The sequence below is a fragment of the Eucyclogobius newberryi genome, unplaced genomic scaffold, assembly GCF_026437365.1.
Source record: "Eucyclogobius newberryi isolate DKJ021-1_F unplaced genomic scaffold, fEucNew1.0.hap1 SCAF_6, whole genome shotgun sequence".
In the NCBI taxonomy this organism is placed as follows: Eukaryota; Metazoa; Chordata; class Actinopteri; order Gobiiformes; family Gobiidae; genus Eucyclogobius; species Eucyclogobius newberryi.
In genome coordinates this window covers 37,076,431-37,098,246 of record NW_027316278.1, presented here as the reverse complement: position 1 = coordinate 37,098,246, position 21,816 = coordinate 37,076,431, and the positions used below count along the sequence as shown (strand labels likewise).

Genomic DNA, 21,816 nt, shown 5'->3' with positions numbered 1-21,816 from the left:
CAAAAAAGTCAATTTTGCATAATAAATGATGGGGAGAGAGAAGCAGAAATGGAATGAAAACTTAAATTAATTTAAACATACCTGGGAGTTTTAACATTTGAAACATTAAGTGAACCGCCTATCACCGTCTAAGATTCCATGGAAACACCGGGTTAGCAGATTTACTACATAAAGGGAGCCCATGGAGATACTGACCCTTCACCTCCGCTCTTTGCCCCCCTCTCTTCATCACTGCTGAACTGACTTCACACGCGCTCCAGCACAGGACACTTACGTCGTGCTCTTGTCCACCAGCCACCTCTCGTGCTGAGCGTCTAGTCCGTCCAGATAGTCCTGCTGCACGGCCTGCTCCTCTGGCCTGGCCCGGATCTTCAGCCGCTGCATACACGTCTGACACACACAGCAAACCCTCAGAATCCAGCACAAACATGTCCTTTGTTTTAAATCTACGTCTTGTGGTTTTAAAGATGCTTAAGTACAATAACTAGTGCTAGCTAACCCAAAACATGCACAGTAGGTCAAACCCTCCAGCTACGGTAGTCCTGACCAAGCACAGGGCGCCTCAGCGGCACTGAAGGATGGGTCAAAAGCAGAGAAGGAAGGATTAATAAAGTATACCTTAAAGTGCCTTTGACAGGTTGGACGACTCATTGAACTAAAAATACAGTTAAGACAAATATATTTTGAATTTTGCTAAAAATTATTATAAATATATATATATTATATATATATATCACCTATCACACCATTTTTAGGTTTCTAATTTCACTTCCTTTTTGAAATTGATGACATCTAAGTAATTAATAATAGGCAAAAACTCATTTGATGTAAATGTTTTTTATTTGACAAATAAAAAAAATATGAGAGCTACTTTATTTTGTTGAATTACTGTTTAGTGAATCAAAAAAATAGTTTCTTGTAAAATAAATTCTGCATAAACTTTGACTGGAATGAGAATCCCTTGTGTGATGTAATTTCCTGTCATTTTCTACACATTTTTCAACATTTCTCCATAAATACTCAATTGGTGTTAAACTATAATTTATATGTACAACAGGTATAGGTAGGTAGGTACCAAATAAAAAACTTAGAAAATTGTAAAACCCTGTCATGCGCCTTTTAACCTAAACCTTAAATGTCCTTGTCATGAAATGAACCAAAAACTACAGCATAATCAAGGATCTTCTGGAATAAATTATACTTTTAAAATTAGTTGAGCAATAATTTGGAGTACTTTCTCAAATGGCAAATTATTTATGCATGATTTTAGGGTTAGCAATGTTCATAAAACTGTACTTCTCAGAGGCACTTTATTTTTATGGCCGATACTGATATATTAGAATCCAGAGAAGTCGATAATCTCCAAAATATATGGTTTGAAATTACTGTAAAGGGCTATCTATAATGCTCTGCAAAAATATAAAGAAAATAATATCAATGCTGGAAATTGTAGGTCATTAGATCATATTCTAATAAGTGTTAACTTCCCACCTCTGAATGTAAGTAATTGCCACTCTTTTAACTTACAGCTTATTGTTGGTCCACACATAGACTCTGCTCATACCTATCAATGTAATACTGCATTGTCTGTGGTCCAAACCTGTGGAGGGGCTCGCAGGTAGATGATGCCCTCTAGCGCTACCCTCTGTCCAAACTCCTGCACCAGCAGCGAATGCCAGTCCTGGTAGATGGCCCATTCAGTGGCGTTGATGCAGCCCAGCTCAAAGGAGTTCAGGGCAAAGATGTACCTGCAACACATGGGAATTTCATTATATTTTACAATCTGTAATCCAGTGCTCAGTGTCATCTTCATCTGTGCTCGGCCTCGTGTTCATCTGTGCTCGGCCTCATGTTCATCAGTGCTCGGCCTCATGTTCATCAGTGCTCGGCCTCATGTTCATCAGTGCTCGGCCTCATGTTCATCTGTGCTCGGCCTCATGTTCATCTGTGCTCGGCCTCGTGTTCATCTGTGCTCAGCCTCATCTTCATCTCTGCTCGGCCTCATCTTCATCTCTGCTCGGCCTCATCTTCATCTCTGCTCGGCCTCATCTTCATCTGTGCTCGGCCTCATCTTCATCTCTGCTCGGCCTCATCTTCATCTCTGCTCGGCCTCATCTTCATCTCTGCTCGGCCTCATCTTCCTCGTGTTAATCTGTGCTCGTGTTCATCTGTGCTCGGCCTTGTTTCATCTGTGCTCATCTTCATCTGTGCTCGGCCTCATATTTGTATTGTATATGTTTTTTAAGATTTTGTGGCCCGTAGTCTTTATTGACAGGAAACTACAGTGTGAAATGGGGGATGAGAGTCGGGAATTGGACTCACAACACTGCGGCCAGCTGCGCTTGGAGCCTAGCATACGTGTGCTGTGCTTTAACCACTCCACCACCGGTTTGACCTCATACTCTGGTACCTGTCACTGTAGATGGACCTCTCGTACACCTGCACAGCGCCCCCCTGTGCCTGCAGCAGGCGGGGTGCCGGGGCATGGAGCTGTGTCCTCAAGCGACTCATGCACGAGTTGGTCTGGAAGGTGTAGGACCAGCGCTGAGGGTCTGCGTACATCATCTGCAGAAGGTTACTCACGGTGCACTCCGAGCCCCCCTGCACACAGGACATACAAATGAGACATGACATTTGGTCAGAATATTTTTAGTACATCATTCATACAATTTCAAATACTAGCCAGAGAAGGAACCAGAAAGTTGACTAGATACTAGATAGTTGATAGTTGAGATGAGAAGAGTGACAAAAGGCCCAATACTCACTTCAGAAGCTCCACTCTGGATGTTTTGCCATTTACTGACCGGCTCCGCCACCACCTCCCAGTCTGGACAGGCAGACTGCAACAGGCGGGCAAACGTGGACTTTCCCACAGCTGCATGTTCACAAAGAGAAGATTAATGCGTTACTTCTAACCTACCGGTATATACTTTTGTTACTGCAGAGGTACGTGATAGTATCAGGGGGGGGGATGTGGCATAACTTGATTGTTTGAGATTGAAGCATTAACATAGAGAAAGGTAGACAGCATAATACCCTTTGTAGAGAAGTCTTAGCCTTTACTCAAGTAAGGGCACTCAAATATAACTCAAAATATAAAAAAAAAGAACACAAGCGAGGTGAAAATAATTCACTACGCGCATGTTTTATGTTTCAAACTGATGTGATGTAACCAGACACAAACCATAACATGTGCATTTTTTAGAAGAATAAACCATTAACTTGAAATTATAATAATATTCAAGGGGTACAACGAGACTTTTGTCAAATTAATCAACTACATACATTCTTTTCACCTTCTATCACCTTTTAAAATGCCATGTCATCAGATTGTTTAAAATTTCAGAATGAAGGCAAAAGTGAAGTCGACCATAACACATTTTCAAATATTAACAGAGATATAAGGCGCTCTAATAGTTATATCCTTTTTCAAATATACATATTAAAAGTTATTTTGTTTTTTTAATGTCTGCTATGAATAAATAAACGAGGGCTTTTCCAATGTGTTGGAAGCTGATAAATTGAACTCTTTATTAAAACAATTAAAAAATGCCCCTGTCAAAATCAATAACGTATAATTTCTCCAATTATGTTCAACTTCCCTTTTAGATTTTAATGATTTCAAAATTGTCAGACAGGCCATCTAACAGTTTTGGTTTATAATTTACGAAGGCGTATTAGGGCCACTTATAAAAGGGGGAAATAAATAGGATAGCAATTTTTTTAGTTTATACATGCAAATCTGCGAGAGTCGTAAATTATATCCAAGGCAAGCGCACATTTGCATGTTTTAAAACACGCAGAATTACTATGTGCAATTCTGTCATATGTGCAATTGCTGTTGGAATTCATGTGCAATTCATGTGAAATACATGTGCAATCTATGTGCTGCCGTGACACATATTCATGTGCAATTACTGTCGTGATCACATGCAATGGTATTTATGTATTTATTTGTCCATGGGAGTTTTTATTTATTTATAGGAGATCTTCTACTGAAAGTGTTTTTCAGACTTCCTATAAGTGATCTGTTCTTCTGTATCTATCTCTGTATCTACCTGCGTTGCACCAATGAAATTTCCCCATGTGGGACAATAAAGGAATATCTTATCTTATCTTTCTTCTTCTTCTACTTCTATACTACTAATTCTTCTGTACGTGGCCCTAATACACCTTCGGAATAATGGTACTTTCTGGCTGAACATGGGCAGGCAATTCCAAAACTGTTACCTAGCAACCATATTGTAAACAAAAAAAAGTTCAGTTGCGTGTCAATTGTCTCCGCATTTTTAATGGCATGTAAATATTGATGTCAAGAGATCCTGCGGCACTACTTCCTTTCCTAATTTGCAAATTTTCATCACAAACGGCAACTTTCCACAGCTTTTATCGCACTACACTAAGTCAAAACATTAGGACCTGATATGTGGGTTGGAACTAGGTCATATAGGGAATTGGAAAGGAAGTGACGAAATCCAAGATGGCGGCGCTCTCGCGGCCCAAATCACTTACGGTTCACCATTTTGCTACACGGTTTTGGTACACCTGGTGGTGAAAGAAATAAATTTACTGTCTCGCGATTCCGATTAAGCAGATTTGCGGGCCCAATGATTAGAGACACGGCTTTGCACAAAGCGTTCGAGGGTTCGATTCCTTTACGGAGCTTTATTATCTCAAGTTTAAAAAAACTTTTGCAGTCTAGTTTGTTTTGGGATGAGTTAGCTACACTTTTGCTAATACAAAGTCATGGTATAAACTAGTTTTAACCAAACGAAGTCAACCTAAAACTTAGGGTTAGGTTTAGGGGTTAAGGTTAGGGTTAAGGGTTAGGGTTTAGGGTTAAACCCAGACCCATGTGATTTACATTTTCACAATTCTTTGTTTTACATTCAATGCACGCCCATTTAAATTGTTTCTCAGCAAGACAACACCACCAGGAACTCATTGTTTGGTCCTTGTTCATATCAAATGCATCGTAAACTTCAGGTTTGGACCCAAGAGTGAAAATTATTGATGGATCAGCAGAATTAGCGGGACCGTTCGCCATGTTTACTACGGTCGACCACCTGTTTACTTCCGCCCGGCTCCCGCCATGTCCTCGCCATGTCGTCACGGGCATTGTCGTCACTTCCTCCTTTCCAATTCCCTATATGACCTAGTGCCAACCCTTACACGAAGAAGAAGAGCTAGTCTCCGGTCTGGAGAGACGGGAGATGGCGGAGGAGAGTGGATCGGTGGTCGAAGACGTTCTGGACGGCGTGGAGGAGCAGCCTTTTCTGGCTGCACGTGCCCGGAAACGTAAAAAGTCCCTTAGCTCGTCCGAGGGTTCTGGGAATGAGCAGCAGGATGAGGCTGAAGCTATTGATATCCGGAGTGAGAGCAGAGACTGTAAGGTGATCATAAAGCTTGCACAGGATAGTGCATCCTTTAAGGAGTGGAATTCAGTGGCATTGTCAAAGAGCTTAACTGTAGCTGTGGGAGTGATCAAGAGTGCGAGTGTCCTTAGAGATGGCTCGCTGCTGGTCGTGTGCAAGGACGCGGCTCAGCAACGGAAGGCGATTGGAACTAAACGTCTGGGTGGAAAGGACATTCTTGTGTCTGATGCTGAAAGAAACACGGTCAGAGGAGTTATTGTAGGCGTCCCTACGGCGACGTCTGTGGATGAAGTTAAGGAGAATTTGACTGGAGCTACGGTGGTGGACGCTAGGCGGTTGAAGGTGACCCGGTATGGGGTAAGATGTGACAGCTTGTCGGTAATGGTAACACTTGAAGGGAGGTGCCTGCCTAGTAAGGCCATATGTTCCGCCGCCCCTGCGTTGCTTTAAGTGCCAGCGCTTTGGGCATATTGCAGCGGTCTGTAGAGGGAGGCAAAGGTGTGGTAAATGTGCAGGAGACCATGAGTATGGGAAGTGTGACGTGGGTGCAAAACTGAAGTGCTGTAACTGTGGGGAAGAACATAGCTCTGCCTACGGGGGATGCAGGTTTAGCAAAAGAGCTGCTGAGGTGCAGAAAATAAAGGTCTCTCAAGGTATATCCTATGCAGATGCAGTCAAGAAAGTTTCAAGTAACGAGTTTAGAGTAAATACAGAGAGAGGAGCCAGCGCTGCTCCCAGCCAGGGCGAAATGAGAGAGGCCAGCGTGGCTCCCAAGAAGTGTGAAGGTTTCAAGAGTGGAGGTCCCAAGTGTGCAGGTTCCAGAATTAATGAGAATACCCTGGTTGTGGATAGAGAGGATTTTGTACTCTTTATGGTGGATGTTGTAAACTGTGCTGCTCAGACTCAAAGCAGAACTGAAAGGATCAGGATCATTGCTAAAGCTGCAGGGAGATTCCTTGGAACAAAGGAGCTTGATTGGGCAGATATAGAAAACAGGCTAAAGGCGCTAAATGGGAATCGGAGTGATGGGGGTCTGCTTTTGGGGAGTCAGAGTGATCAGAGTGACGAGATGGGGGTGGGGGTGGTCTCCTGTCCTCGCCCAGTCTCGTAGACGCACGGCTACCAAGCGGCGACATCAGTGGACATATTAAAGCCTATAGAATGAAGCCTGAAGAATAAAGCTGTACGGTGGAAGCACCGAACGTCAAAGAAGGAGAGGAAGATGAAGAAGAGTCTCCCTGGAATAAAGCCGGTCACAAAGACATATCATGACCTCATGGGCTTTGTAACACCAAAGCAATGGAAGGAGTACTTTTACGGACTACGACAGAGTCTGAGGACTACGACAAAGGAATACAGTCTGGCGGTAATGCAACACTTGGATGCCAACCGCCATAAAACAACAACAACAACAACTACGACAAAGTCTGAGGAATAAAGTCTGGCGGTAATGCAACACTTGGACGCCAACCGCCATAAAACAACAACAACAACAACAACAACTACTATTCTAGTCACAAAAACACATCATGACCTCATGGGCTTTGTAACGCCAAAGCAATGGGAGGAGTACTTTTACGGACTACGACAGAGTCTGAGGACTACGAAACGTCTGAGGAATAAAGTCTGGCGGTAATGCAACACTCGGATGCCAACCGCCATAAAACAACAACAACAACAACAACTTGGGAGGAGTACTTTTACGGACTACGACAGAGTCTGGGGACTACGAAACGTCTGAGGAGAAGTCAAGGCACTGGAAGAAGAACTTTTAGGACTACGACAAAGTCTAAGGAATAAAGTCTGGCGGTAATGCAACACTCGGATGTCAACCGCCATAAAACAACAACAACAACAACAACAACTTGGTCTCTGACAACAACGGACTACGACAGAGTCTGAGGACTACGAAACGTCTGAGGAATAAAGTCTGGCGGTAATGCAACACTCGGATGCCAACCGCCATAAAACGACAACAACAACAACAACAACTTTTAGGACTACGACAAAGTCTAAGGAATAAAGTCTGGCGGTAATGCAACACTCGGATGTCAACCGCCATAAAACAACAACAACAACAACAACAACAACAACAACAACAACTATTCTAGTCACAAAGACATATCATGACCTCATGGGCTTTGTAACACCAAAGCAATGGAAGGAGTACTTTTACGGACTACGACAGTCTGAGGACTACGAAAAGTCTGAGGAATAAAGTCTGGCGGTAATGCAACAATTGGATGCCAACCGCCATAAAACAACAACAAAAACAACAACAACAACAACAACATATGCACTTGAAAGAGTTCATTCTTACCTATGTTGCCCTCTATGGACACTCTCCTGACGCGAGCTGTTCCCTCCGCACAGGCGGATGTGCCACTCGCACACCGGTCTTTCCTCTGAGCCATGGCCGGGCTGTGAGGCTCGGCTTTCGGGATGTTTCGGGAGCTTTTGTGTCGCTGTATCGGAGCCGTGTTCCCTTCCCCAACCCGCCGGCGAACAAACGGCTCCAGGCACGAGCGAATGTTCAGTTTTAAAGCACAGTTTGTCCACATGCCCCGAGTTTGACAAGCGACCGAAGCGAACGAGGCTCAAACCGGTGTTATGAGCATGTTATAGGCGTAAATATCATCACACTAATGAGAAAAGTGGGAAACGTGTTTAATTTTATGCTAAATGACGCTCAGAAGCCAGAAACTTGTAAACACTGGCCATAGAACGAAACAACGGAAGCGCGATGGTGAATACTTCCGGTGCCACGCGAGAATTTACTTTATTTTGATGTGATCAAAATGTATGTTTATTTAATATACTTTTGTTTGTGTATTCAATAGGACTATAACATTTGTATCACTGTATTATTTTTAGTTAGAGTAGTAGTAGTTTATTTAACGTGAAATCACAACATGCTATAACTGTTATTGTTTTTTTTCATGTGATGATGTCATATCCTCACATGGGAGGCCAGAGCCAGAATTCCCTATTATAACATTGTTTAACTGTCAGATTGCTGCTTTGTTGACCTGGTTTATTGGTCATATGTCTCTAACGACTGCACCTATCCACATGAAACAAAAACTGGCTTAAGGTTCAGTATCTTCTGGCATAAATAATAGCAAGTAAATTATTTTTTTCACTATAGCCTCAGAAAGGGGACCCATTATTGAACTCAGAACATCAATCTGAACAAAGATTTTATTATTGTCTGCTGAAAGGCCGTAAGATTAATATGACAAGTTTGTGGAGCCAATCCCAAACTAATAATGAAAAGCAGAAATATTTGAGGATATACATTTTGGAGATTTCTTTCAAAAACAGTAAATCTCTCATAGATTATGAAACAAAATTCTAGAACATGAAAACAACCTATTATAGGGGATCTAGCAATTCTTGTTTCCATTGAGTTTTTATTGGTTGCCAGGAATAGTCTATTATTATTATTAAATACAGGTATATTTGTTGTTAAAAATAACACATACATAACATAATATATAACGTTGCCATAACATCTCCATGGCAACAAGCAGATGACGCGCCCTTCACCAGAAAATGTACGTAGTGCACCTTAATTTTGTCCCTAATTATCACATTTTTAATTTACCAAACTTGGGCCTACATTTTTATCCTAAATTGATTTTTTGTGGTAGTTATTACTTTTTCTGGATGTACATAGAAAAAAATGTGTAATGTAAATTTGCATGTGATAAAAGTAGTAAATTAGGTTTCGAGATTAAAAGCTATTGATTTCACTTTTATCTCTCCAGTCATTCAATTTCCTTCCTCAAAATAATAAAATGTTGGATCATCAACAATGATAAAAAGCAAACCAATAACAATATATTTTTTATTAAAATACAATTACTTAAAAATAAAAGTTGCGTTCTCATTAAAAAGCATTGCCCTTTTGACCATTCAATTAAGTGTAAACATTTTTTTTTAATTCACACAGCCTAAATCACAATACTTGTCTTCATCTGGGGCATGAAAGAGAAAATGATAGCTGACGTTGCAGTGCAGTCTTTGGTCCAGTGCAGAGCTGTGTTTAGTAGCTCATGTTCTTGATGACAATCTTCTGCGGCGTCTCAATCTTGTAATCCCTGATTCCTAAAGAGGCAAAAGGGATTGTTTACAGCCATGACTTCAACTTTAAAGAACACATATTATTACGCTTTTCTCTGGTAAAAAAAAAAATCACACATTGATTATAACATTTTGTTTACTACAAAATACAATATTGGTCGAAAACATTTTAAGAAGTCCACTGACTTCTCGTTCAGAATTGTGGAATTGTTATGTATTGACATAAGCAGATGTGATTTTATATTTAGTGCTACTTGTGCACTACAATCTTGGGCTTGACATTAGAGTTTATGGATGGATTATGCACACCAGTGATTTGGGGAGTTGCCATCATCTGTACTAGCAGCATTAGGCCAGTTGGCTACTGTTCTCTACTGTATGTATATCGTATGTAGAAGGAAGTGATACTGACCCTGTGTTAGCGCGGTGCCCTCTGCTGACAGCTGCCAGTACCTGCGGTCGCTCTGCCTTGCCTGTTCTCCATTTACCACACTGAGGAAGGGCCCCCACAGACTGGACTCTTTCTCAAACCTACAGCATGAACATTACACACAAGTTAGCAAAAAAAAAACTGATATGAGCTGGATTCTTTAGATTCCCAGGCCTTTTATTGCTGAACTCACGTGAATGCAGCGCCCCTTGTGGCCAGCAGCTCCAGGGTCTGCAGAAGAGAGCTCCCCTGAGGCACGTCCACACTGTAGGTGTTCTCTGCCCCCTCCGAGCTCTGCACTGCCACAGACACAGAGACTTTCGGCCGGACCGGGGCCTCTATCACAGGCTGGGGGGGCTCCAGGGCCAGGCTGTCTGCTCAGACAAAAACACACACATACAAGAGAGAGAAGGGAGGACATGCAATAAATTGTCAGAGCCGGGATTCAAACTCACGACACTGCGACCGACTGCACGTGGCACCACGCGACCACCGGGCAGCACTGTTTTGTGTGTTTTTAAATGAAAAAGACTGTATAGTGTACATTATTTCCTAAACTGAAGTCTTGGCAATGATTTAATCTCTTAGCAGATCTTTAATCTTTTGTCTGTTATGTTTTCACACACACACACACACACACACACACACACACACACACACTAAAGGTGTGAGTGGAGTTTACCGTCCTCTGACAGGCACTGCTTGGTCCTGGTGGAGACATAAGAACGGAGCTGGAGCGCGGGCAGGATCTGGGACAGGGCCATGGGGTTGTGGTACAGACTGTTCCGGGCGTCTGTCCTCATGGCCTCCAGGGACACGGAGCACTCAGACAGCTGCTGACCCATCGCCAGTAAGGCCTGAAAACACAGGCCGAGCCACTAATGTCAAACCAAATGCTACACAAAAACAAAAAAGATTAAAATTAATGAAAGTTATTTTGTAATCTTTTAAACTCTGATATGCAGTTTTATTTTGTCTGACCTCAACTACGTACAACATTTAAAGACACATATAAGCACATTTTTGTTGGATGACCAAAAATATCTTCTGATTATCACTGTGGGAATATAAAATACACCCACATGCCACTCAATTGGGCATCATCTAAAACACATCCACTTGTATGTCGATGATGCAATTCTGTTTGCTAAGGCACCTTCTCGTGCTCAATTGATTCAAAATATTCAAAGGGATTTTTACTCTTAATTTAAAATTATTAATGAATTCAAATAAAACAAAATGTATGGTGTCTTCAAAAGACCCCAAAAATATATCTATTCTTACGCTTGATGGCAATATGATTGAACAAGTACTCTATTACAAATACTTGGGCATCTGGATTGATCCCCTTCAACAAACAAACAAGAGCTGACAAATAATCTTAAAGCCAGAGAGTCATTCTTCTTTAGAAATAAAACGTGTTTTCCTCTTAATTGTAGAAAAACAGATTATCCAGAGCACATTTCTTTCAAAATATATATATATATATATATATATATATATATATATATATATATATATATATATATATATATATATATATATATATATATATATATATATATATATATATATATATATATATATATATATATATATATATATATATATATATATATATATATATATATATATATATATATATATATATATATATATATATATATATATATATATATATATATATATATATATATAGATCTTTTTTAAATTAAATCATTTTATGTCTTTTAATGATTTTAAAGCACTGATCAAGAACTACCCATTGTGCCGATGCACTTGTTTTATACAATTTTATCTAATTTAGTATGTGTAAAAGTATGTAAATGTATTATTTGTGTTTTAGTGTCCTGTGTTGTCAGGGACCATGAAAAAGAGGACTTTTATCATTGGGTTTTTTCTATATAAATAAATAAAAAGAATTGCATGGATTTGACAAACATCCTAAAAAAAAATCTAAAATGACATCTAGTGCTCACAGGTGCTGCAGTGGTTAAAGAAAAAGCTAAACAATTAAATAGAAAAGAAAAATAAATGACATGACATTAAAAAAATACACAAAAGGTTCAGTTTACGTGCATTCAAAAGCACAAACAACCCCTCAGTACAGAGCCATACCTGGACAGCCAGGCCGGTGCTGAACTCATTGCCGATGTGGCCGTCCGGTCGACGCGCTGCTAACAGCTTCTGCTGGATCTTGGTGAGGGCAGTATTCAGCGCATGTGTATTCAGGACGTGGGCCCTGGAGTCTTTGACACACTGAAGGGCCATCCCCGCCATGGCGTACGAGTCTGAGGGACACACAGCACCTACTGTTAGCCCTGTTTGTACTAGGCTGAATAGTGTGTTCATGTGGTGCTCTAAGCTCGGGTGACAGTTCAGAAACTAAAATGTGGCACTTTATTCCTGCATTATTAATAAAGGTTATACCTTGTATGTGGTGTTACGCCGTCTGCTCTTCTCCATGGAGATTTTATTGCTTTGTCTGAACTGTTCCACAAATGGTTTTAAACTTAATCTATTCGGGTGTGCAAAAAAGCTGTAGAGTAAGTCTGGGTCACCTCAAGCATCAATATGCAAAAGGGTTATTTATCCATGGCTACTTGACATTGGAAGTTGTAAAGCCTTTATTCTGTACTATACAAAAAGTAAGCGTACATTTTGGGTGTAATATATGAGATATTTTATCCTTAAGTCCAGAGCTTGTCCTGCAGCATGTTTTTGTGGAACTGTATCTAAATATGTCACACCACAGGTCCACTTTGGATTGCAGCATTAAATATGTAGTTTTTTTATTAAATTGACAACAAAGGTGTAATTTTAAAATTGTAAAAGTGCCAAAAACCTTTTTAACTGTCTCTGACACAAGTGACACTAGTCTTTTCTATCAAGAATAAAATAAATGATACACACCAGAGACAAAAACATTTTTATGCACGGTTCTAGCTTTTACCCTTTTTTTTTTTTTTACATCTGTGTTTGGTTCTCAAAGCACTCTCTTAGAGGTAAGGAGGCTGAAATATCTTGCACAGGTACAGAGTCAGTGAGCGCGGGTGAGCGCTGGGATCAAATGCCATCCTGAGCACATGCATCCAGGGTAAGAACGATGGAACAAATGTCATCACTGTATATTCTCATTTTGGCCATTGTAATATTAATGTACAGTACATCTATAGAGCTCCTGCAGTTCACACAATCCCAGCATGGCAGGTGACATGGCAGGGAATTCACATAGAAACTAAGGCCGCGGTTATTTTATTACTTGGTTTACGGATCCGCTGCACTTAGATTATTGATTTCTACAATATAAATAAAATAAATTATAATTTATTATTATTTTTTTTATAAAGTTTTTTTTAATAAATATACAACAACGCAAAATAGCATTAAATTGAATATAAAAAGCGGTATTAAGTCAAAAGATAAGAGCTTGTGAAGGGATTTTTTCTCAAAAAAAAGAGTCTATGACGGAGCGGCTCTGTCCCTGTTTTTTTTTCCCCGTCTGCTGCGCGCCTTTATATCGCAAATATACATTTTAAATCCATTTACCACATTTTCTTCAGCACGTTTTGCCGTGCCTAAGGGTGCACACTTAGAAGCGTCAGTTCTAGCAATGCAAAACACGCTAAATCTACTGTTACACTCACCTGCGCGCCGCGTCTCCCCCCCTCCTCCCGTGGTGCGTTTCGGGTAAACCCGGAAGAAAAAATCTTTTGAGATGGAAATTATATTTATATTTCGTCTGCCTGTTCAATATATTTCATTTAAAAACCAAGTAATAAAATAATTGCAGCCTAACCACGTAATTAACTGAATTGATCTGAATTTCAGAGATTGTGGATCATTATTGTGGAGGATAAAGACAGAGCATTTTACCGGATTTCCAAAACTCCAGATTGGAAAGAGAAGTGGATTTTCTTTTTTTTTGCCCTGTCTGCTTGTACTTGTATCCTTAATAAATATAACGTGAAATGAATAAAATAATAGATTCAATAGCCTATATTTTACAGAAAAGTTATATTTTATTTGATACATTTCTTGATTTTGGTTTAATTTTTTACACCAATGATTACGGGCGGGGCCTCCGCTACTTGCCTGGATTCGAATATGGCCCCAAGAGGAAAATAATTGCCCACCCCTGGTCTATGTCATTAAAAGTCGACATATCATTGAAAAAGCAGAGGCGGTTTACCCTTAGAATGCTCATTCCATAAAATAAAAGTGTTCTATGGCATTATTGTTTGTCAAATCATCAATCAACTAATGTGCAATTTAAATGGATTTTTACTCTTGCTTTTGGTATGGTTGCTTGGTAACAGTGGTGGAATTACCTGTGCCTATGCCATATCGAGCTCTATTGTGAGATGTTCATGTTAAAATGACCAAATGAATGACTGAGACCTGCCCGCCGCTCACTCACCGACGCACACGGCTGCTCCATGATTTAGGTGCTCTTGCTCCACAGCCTTCAGGAGATGGTGAAGGACGTGGTGTTCCACCCTGACCCCGCCCACGCACAGGCCCAGCACGCCCAGCGAGTAGTGGTAGTAGTTTGTAGACGGCCGAGTGTGCTGGTTCACTGTGGAAACAAGGAGGAAAACATCAGTGAAAAGGGTTTAATATTAGAGGACATAAATTAAAACTTAATGAGTCTTCTTCAGCTTTAAATCATGCAGTAAATGTTCTCTTTCATCAAATGAATTCCCTGTAGTTGAATTGTGAATTATGTAATATGTTTGTAGCGGTCTAAACTACAAGGTCAGCTGGGTTTAGACCGAATAAAGACTCCATTGAGACACAGGATGATTTTGGGGCGGCAGTAGCTCAGTGGTAGAGTGCTCGTCTTCTGATCCAAAGGTCGGCGGTTTGACTCCCCGCTCGGTCAGAGCGGCCAGACCCACAGGCCCACAGGTTGGCGGTACGATCGCAGCTGCCGTTATGTCCTTGGGCAAGACACTAAACCCAACTCGCCCCCCAGTGTCTGCGTATATCTGGGGTGTGAATGTGTGTGTGAATGGGTGACTGGTTCCTTGATGTAGAGCGCTTTGAGTACCTTGATGGTAGAAAAGCGATATATAAATGTGACCATTTACAAACAAACAAAATAAAGCTAAATGTTTGACATGGTTCAAAGATGAAAAAGTCAAAAATATAGGACTTTTAAACTGTGAAGTGGTGCTTTAAACATTGAACAACAAAAACAAAAAACTGAACAAGACCAGGGACAATTAATTACATTTAAAAAGACAGAAAGAAAGAAAGAAAGAAAGAAAGAAAGAAAGAAAGAAATGAGCACTAAAAGTCCAAAATTATTTTCCCATTTGGTCAAAAGTCAGTCAAATTTGTCCATTTTCAAATTAAGTCCAAATATAATTTTATGTTGTTGTTTTTTGTTTTTTTTTCTTAATTTTTTGTATGTCAGTTATAATGTCCAGTCGGCGCAATTTGTGTCATACATTTTTTTGTGCTGGCCTTTTTCTCCGCTGCCATTCTTCATGAATCAAAGCAAAATTACCCTCTCTTTCCCAGTGGCTGTCCTAATGCATTTATATAATTGAGATTTCCCTTGAAAGGTCTGATTTATATGCCTTAATAAATAGTTGGTGCTTTGTTTAATTTCTTGGTTATAGCGTAAATATCGTAAGTATCTATAAAAGTCAAAGGATTCCTTCAAAATATCAAAGCTTTTCATGTAATTTTCTCTTACAATGTAGTAAAAACCTAGCTGCCAACTACCTAAAATAAACAGCTCACCGCTCAGTCTGGAGTGATTTACGTAAATCCACTGGGTCTTTCTGACGACAGTAATAAATTTTTGGCGACAAACGGGGTCTTAGGAGATGTTTCAGAAGACATTTTTAATGATACAGCCCACAGTGTCAGTGCGGCTTTTGTCCTCAAGATGGCAGTAGCAACAAGTGTTTCACTTCAGTTCAGACCCATGAAGAGGCCTTTTCGTTCATCCTCTATAGAATTAGACGAGTCTTGCTCAAATAAATGAAAATGAAAAAGATCTGACCGCAGAGAGCGAGTTACAGGGGATAATCGTGGGCAGCATGTTAAGACTTCCACGTACAATGTAAATATGTCATCAGAGGAAACTTACGTGTTTATAAAAGTAAGTGTCTTAATTAAGAGCCTTTATCTCTACTCTAAAGCTCTAAGGACAGTGAAAGTATCCGACTCCCAAGCTCTAAGGACAGTGAAGGTACTTGACTCTAATGCTCTAATGACAGCAAATTAACTTGACTATAAAGCTTTAAGGACAGTGAGGGTACTCAGCTCTAAACCTCTAAGGTCAATGAAAGTACTCAGCAATAAAACTCTAAAGACAGTGAAGGCACTTGGTTCTAAAACTCCAAGGACATCGAAGGTACCTGATTCTAAAGCTCTAAGGACACTGACGGTAATCTCGACTCTAAAGCTCTAAGGACATCGACGGTACCTGATTCTAAAGCTCTAAGGACATCGAAGGTACCTGATTCTAAAGCTCTAAGGACACTGATGGTACTCGACTCTAAAGCTCTAAGGACACTGATGGTACTCGACTCTAAAGCTCTAAGGACATCGACGGTACCTGATTCTAAAGCTCTAAGGACATCGAAGGTACCTGATTCTAAAGCTCTAAGGACACTGATGGTACTCGACTCTAAAGCTCTAAGGACACTGATGGTACTCGACTCTAAAGCTCTAAGGACATCGACGGTACCTGATTCTAAAGCTCTAAGGACATCGAAGGTACCTGATTCTAAAGCTCTAAGGACACTGATGGTACTCGACTCTAAAGCTCTAAGGATATCGATGGTACCTGATTCTAAAGCTCTAAGGACATCAAAAGGTACCTGATTCTAAAGCTCTAAGGACATTGAAGGTACTCAGCTCTAAAGTTCAAAGGACAGTGACGATACTCGACTCTAAAGCTCTAAGGACCTCGAAGGTACCTGATTCTAAAGCTCTAAGGACAATGACGATACTCGACTCTAAAGCTCTAAGGACATCGAAGGTAGCTGCTTGGTAGCCGTGCGTCTACGAGTGGCAGCTCGTAGACGCACGGCGTAGACTTTTTAACACCAAAGCAATGGAAGGAGTACTTTTACGGACTACGACAGAGTCTGAGGACAAAGCACTGGAAGTCAAGGCACTGGAAGAAGAACTTTTAGGACTACGACAAAGTCTAAGGAATAAAGTCTGGCGGTAATGCAACACTCGGATGTCAACCGCCATAAAACAACAACAACAACAACAACAACAACAACCTGATTCTAAAGTTCTAAGGACAGTGACGATACTCGACTCTAAAGCTCTAAGGACATCGAAGGTACCTGATTCTAAAGCTCTAAGGACAGTGACGATACTCGACTCTAAAGCTCTAAGGACAGAAGGTACTCGACTCTCATCCAAGAGTTATTTTCAATCTGCGGATTTAATCTGAGAATTCAAGATACTTATCCTACTCTGAGTAAGCCCTGCTCACCGGGCAGAACCTCCTGATAATAGCCTGCCCTGTATTTGTTTTAACAGGCTATTATCAGGACCCTTACTCCCTTACTCAGGGTAGGATAAGTATCTGCATTTAAAGTGCTTGAAAATACTTTTTGTACTGCCAACATGGCCAGCTCAAGCACAAGAAAATGCGCATTAATAAAATAAATGTTATTATAAGTATTTCTTATGTATAAGTATCTATAGCTCTCTCTGTATGTATAAATAAATCCTCTAAATCATCTTGTCTCAAAATTGTGGTCAGAGGCCGCCGTTGAAGATGGCAACATACAACATGACATTCGAGCCCTCGCATAAGGCAATGAAGTCTAGCTACACTAGGTCCCACCCCCACACCGAGAATCCACCCCCTTTCTTCTGACACTGGCCCTGAAGCCAGATTTAAAAGTGTACACGAGAACAAATCAGGATTTAATTTAGTCTCACTAATCTAATTTTTGGTCGCACTCTGGAACCCTGGATAGAAATGAACCCATGGCTACAATCCGCTGTGTTTACCGCATGTATTTCATGTATGTTCATTATTAACATGCACTGGCCTGACCAAATAAACAAATAATCATTGCAGTTGACTTTTATAATTTTCAGTGAAAGTGATCCCAGGTAGATAATGAGTAAAACTCTACTCAGAGCATATCCATCTGGCTTCTGTCAGCAACAACGTTTGTGCCATATAGGGCCAAAAGTAAAATAAAATAAAAATAAAATGAATGTAGCCTTTGTGAGTTGCAAATGACTGCTATTCACTTCCAAACTTCTTCGAGGGGAGAAGAGAGAAAGAGCGTACCTGTGATCTCCTCCTTCTCCTTCTGCATGGTGTTCTTGAGCTGGTTGAGCAGTGTGACTGTGTGGCCTTTCACTGTGAAGGTGATGGTGCTCAGGTCGTAGCAGGACGACTTGAGCGCTAAGGCGTACAGGGCCAGCAGCCCAGGAGAGGATTGGGTCTGGGACAGAGAGCTGAGGAAGACACAAACACTCTTACAAATGCCAGGATAATATTATCAATGTGTCAGGTTTCAGATCACAACTTTCTATAAACCCACAGCTCATAAAATGGGAGGGGGGAATTATATCCTGAATATTTGGTGTGTACAGATAAGAGTTTGGCATTGTTTGGCATTTTAATACTTCAAATGTTGTTTGGTATTGATTTATTGAGTTTTGATTTCCTATTAAAGCGTATTAAACCCGGCAGAGACTGTAATTCCATTCCAAGTACAGTCAAGAAATCATAAGCCACATTTCCACAGGTTCACATTGGAGTGAATTGGAGTCTCCGCCCCTAAGTGAACCATACTTGTCTGTATAATCCATCTGTTTTTACATAGCGGGCTGGTTCCCTTTTGAGCAAGAGAGAACACAGACTCAGTTGAAAATATGATGGCAACATTGACATCACAATAAAAGTTAGTGCTTTGTACTTGGGCCTCAAAATTCCTGCCATGGACACAATAAATGGATACCTAAGAAATGTATGCTTATTGCTACTTGTGTTCATTTTCTTTTTACTCTTTGGTCATGTTCTATATTGTTCTGTATTCTATGTTTTTTTCCCCAAAAATCGAAAAAAATATATAAATAAAACATGGCAAAAGCAGATATAAACAGAAACTAATAATTTGTTACCAACCCTGACTTGATCTTGAGTGATGTTACCTTTATATGTTGAGGCACTGCACTCGCGTAGCAGACCAAAAATAGTACATTTCCAGTGCATAATGCATTCAATATCAACCAAACCATTGTATTATATAAATAGAGGTTAAAACGTGGTGCAGAGGCTTTGCAGAGAAGTTACATAAACGCAAAAGAAATTGAGGACAAACAGGAAGTAGTTTCCTGCTTACTCTAGCTTTGGTCATGTCTCACAGACATACAACTTGCAATTACTAAACGTTGTTTTGTGAATTACTGAGATCAGCCTTATGATTAAAAAGTATAATTACAGGTACAATTTTAATTTTATTTATTAAGAAAACATTAGTTTAGAATTGTTCACACGGCAAAGCGCTGCATCTGAACCCAGAGCCATTAGTCAAAGCACTCAAAAGTCTGGGGGACTTTTAGTCGAAACTAGTGTTATGGCCATATTAAAAGGTGGGATGGACGATTTTTTTCAAATTTTTTATCATATTTCCTCGTGGCATGGATAAATCATTTGTCCTGCCACATATCAATCATAAAACGCACCTACCGCTCACCTGCAGCCGTTTGCGGTTCGTCCCCACGTTTCCGCGTGCCTAAGCGCATGGATCTATCATAATATAGTTCCCTCAGTGTACGGGACAAAATGAAGACGGAGAAAGACAGTTCGAGCTGACGCAGAAGTGGACAGAAATCTACGGGAGACGAGCGATGCGATGCGCTCCGTTGCGCTAATAAACAAACGCACGTGTGTGTTGTATCAGTCCGCACGGGGTAGTGCGCATGCGCACTTCCGCCTGCGTTCTCAAATCGCCGAAAAATCGTCCATTGCGCCTTTAATATGTCTCTCCTGTCTGTCAGCACAAAGTGTTATTCTTTTCCCATAACAGAAGCATTAGTCCATGTCACATCCTTTATCGTTATTTCAACGTTAAAATTATTAAATTATCCATATTTTTAATAAAAAAATACTATATCATTAATAGTTCCCCCTGTAACTTTCCCAATGTAGAAGCTGTAACCCCCACAGAGCACATTCTGACCTTTGGATGTGGCCGTGCAGCAGGCTGGTGAGGCGGAGCAGGTGCGCGCTCTCCTGGGCCTGGTTGTGCTGGTCAGACAGGCGCAGGGCCAGGTGCACACTGGGGTTAGGCAGTCCTTCCTGACTCTCCACTGACCGTAGCAGAGCCTTGTTCAGCGACACCAGAAGTTCATTGTTCAATCTGGTGTCTAGAGAAAAAGACAGTTAAGCGTTTTTTTTTTTTTTCACGCATTTGCAATCCCATGTTCTGCAAGTAAAGTACCATAGGTCAAAGAGGAACAATCTGATGATGAGAGTTGAGAAACCAACATGACACAAGAAATGACCTCATAAACGAGTCATCTTTACAGCCATGTTAAAATCACATTCTTACACAGGGCTTTAAGGCGGCGTTCATACTTTATTCCACATCAAAACTGGAACTAAACTCAGAGCTAACCCTGGACTAACCCAGGACCTGACTAAACCAGAACAAATGTGAACCCACCCAAATATTTTCCGCAATCAATTCTTTAAACGTGTGACAAAATAATCAAAATTCTGGAATGGAGGCAAATGTGAATTGGAACATAATTTTAATGGAAAACTTGAATATCACAAAATATGAAAAAATCCAAGAGGTTTTGTAAAAGTAAAGGATACATGTGAGTGTTATCAGAGCCTGCTTTAAACACATTTACTATTAGATTTTATTGCATTAATTAAATAGGAGATTATGACAGACACTTAACATTTTTGATGAAGTTAAATATAGTTTTTTGTCCACTTGGAGATAGATAGGGTTCAAGTAAAGCTATTAACATTGCCATTTGCTAACTAACAGTCACATGATAATCCATTGTCCTTGAGTTACCGCCATTACTACCATACCGTTCATTTGCGTGTCCTGTAGTAAAAGACAAACATGTTCAGTGTCAGCATTTGCAATACGAGCCTGTCAGTTCACTGAGGCATGAAAAACTGAAAACTGTTAAGTTTACTGTATGCCATTTAGGTACTATAACAGTGTTTCCCAAACTGGGGGTAGGAATGAGCTGTGGCTCATGAGATAATTTCAAGATATAATTTAAAAAAGATTTATTTTATCTGTTTAAACGTTTAAAACAGTATACTTTGGTGCAATTGGGTCCAACAACCAGATCATCTATTCAAATAAACAATATTAAACCTGATTTGATACATTTTCTGTTGAAAGTATTCGGTTTAAAAATGTTGTCTTTAAGCTAAAAACATTCCATTTTCAATAAAAGAAAAGGCTACCCGGTACTTACTGCATGGCTCTGCATTGGTCAGAGCCGTCAGCACTGAGAGTATGAGCAGAAGAATCATTCTGGACGGGATCGTTACCTTGGGATGTTCACAAAACACAACAATATACACCAACTTTAGTGAAAAGATAAGGCAAAGTATACGCGCAGTAACACCAACAAAACAAGCGAAATGCTCGTTATTTGGCAGAATTTAACAACATTCCCATGAAATAAAGATGTTACCTGCTCCCTTAGCGCGCAGAGCTGAGTGAGGACAAGAGACTGAACAGTTTATGCTCTTTTACGGTCACATGACTTGTTCCTAAAGAGTCAAACTTTGGCTTTAAACGGTCAAACGGCATACAGGCACGTGATATTGTAAAACAGGAAAAGAGTGTAGTCTAGTCGCAGTTTCAAACTATTATTAAATAAAATGTAATGGTGTTATTTTGTTTTATACGGGATACTATTATTTAGTTCAATATT

At 40.2% G+C, this 21,816-nt stretch overlaps 2 protein-coding genes across 2 annotated transcripts in view; both read right to left on the bottom strand.

The window, feature by feature from the left end:
* Window positions 1–8,100, bottom strand: part of dguok (deoxyguanosine kinase) — a 10,205-nt gene extending 2,105 nt beyond the window's left edge. The window contains exons 1-5 of the mRNA XM_072433767.1: window positions 7,696–8,100; window positions 2,766–2,875; window positions 2,411–2,601; window positions 1,601–1,748; window positions 275–390 (exon numbers count right to left, since the gene is read on the bottom strand). Of these exons, the coding sequence (XP_072289868.1) occupies window positions 275–390; window positions 1,601–1,748; window positions 2,411–2,601; window positions 2,766–2,875; window positions 7,696–7,936 (806 nt within the window). The 5' untranslated portion in view covers window positions 7,937–8,100. The remainder of the gene's footprint in view (window positions 1–274; window positions 391–1,600; window positions 1,749–2,410; window positions 2,602–2,765; window positions 2,876–7,695) is intronic.
* Window positions 8,101–9,215: 1,115 nt separating this feature from the next.
* On the bottom strand, window positions 9,216–21,593 carry tcn2 (transcobalamin II). The gene is made up of 10 exons (XM_072434222.1): window positions 21,575–21,593; window positions 21,352–21,448; window positions 20,082–20,268; window positions 18,182–18,351; window positions 14,312–14,470; window positions 12,010–12,182; window positions 10,574–10,748; window positions 10,085–10,265; window positions 9,874–9,992; window positions 9,216–9,485 (listed from the first exon to the last, which is right to left on the bottom strand). The coding sequence occupies exons 2-10, from the start codon at window positions 21,407–21,409 to the stop codon at window positions 9,424–9,426; spliced, it is 1,284 nt and encodes a 427-aa protein (XP_072290323.1). The 5' UTR covers window positions 21,410–21,448; window positions 21,575–21,593; the 3' UTR covers window positions 9,216–9,423.
* Window positions 21,594–21,816: the final 223 nt, after the last annotated feature.

Bases quoted from the DNA above. Each gene is read 5' to 3' on its own strand.
- tcn2 (XM_072434222.1), bottom strand. From the start codon at position 21,409: ATGATTCTTCTGCTCATACTCTCAGTGCTGACGGCTCTGACCAATGCA. The intron at 20,269-21,351 runs GTAAGTACCGGG...CTTTTTCTCTAG, and splicing joins GACCAATGCAGAGCCATGCA to ACACCAGATTGAACAATGAA. The intron at 9,486-9,873 runs GTCAGTATCACT...TTGCCTCTTTAG, and splicing joins GGGCACCGCGCTAACACAGG to GAATCAGGGATTACAAGATT.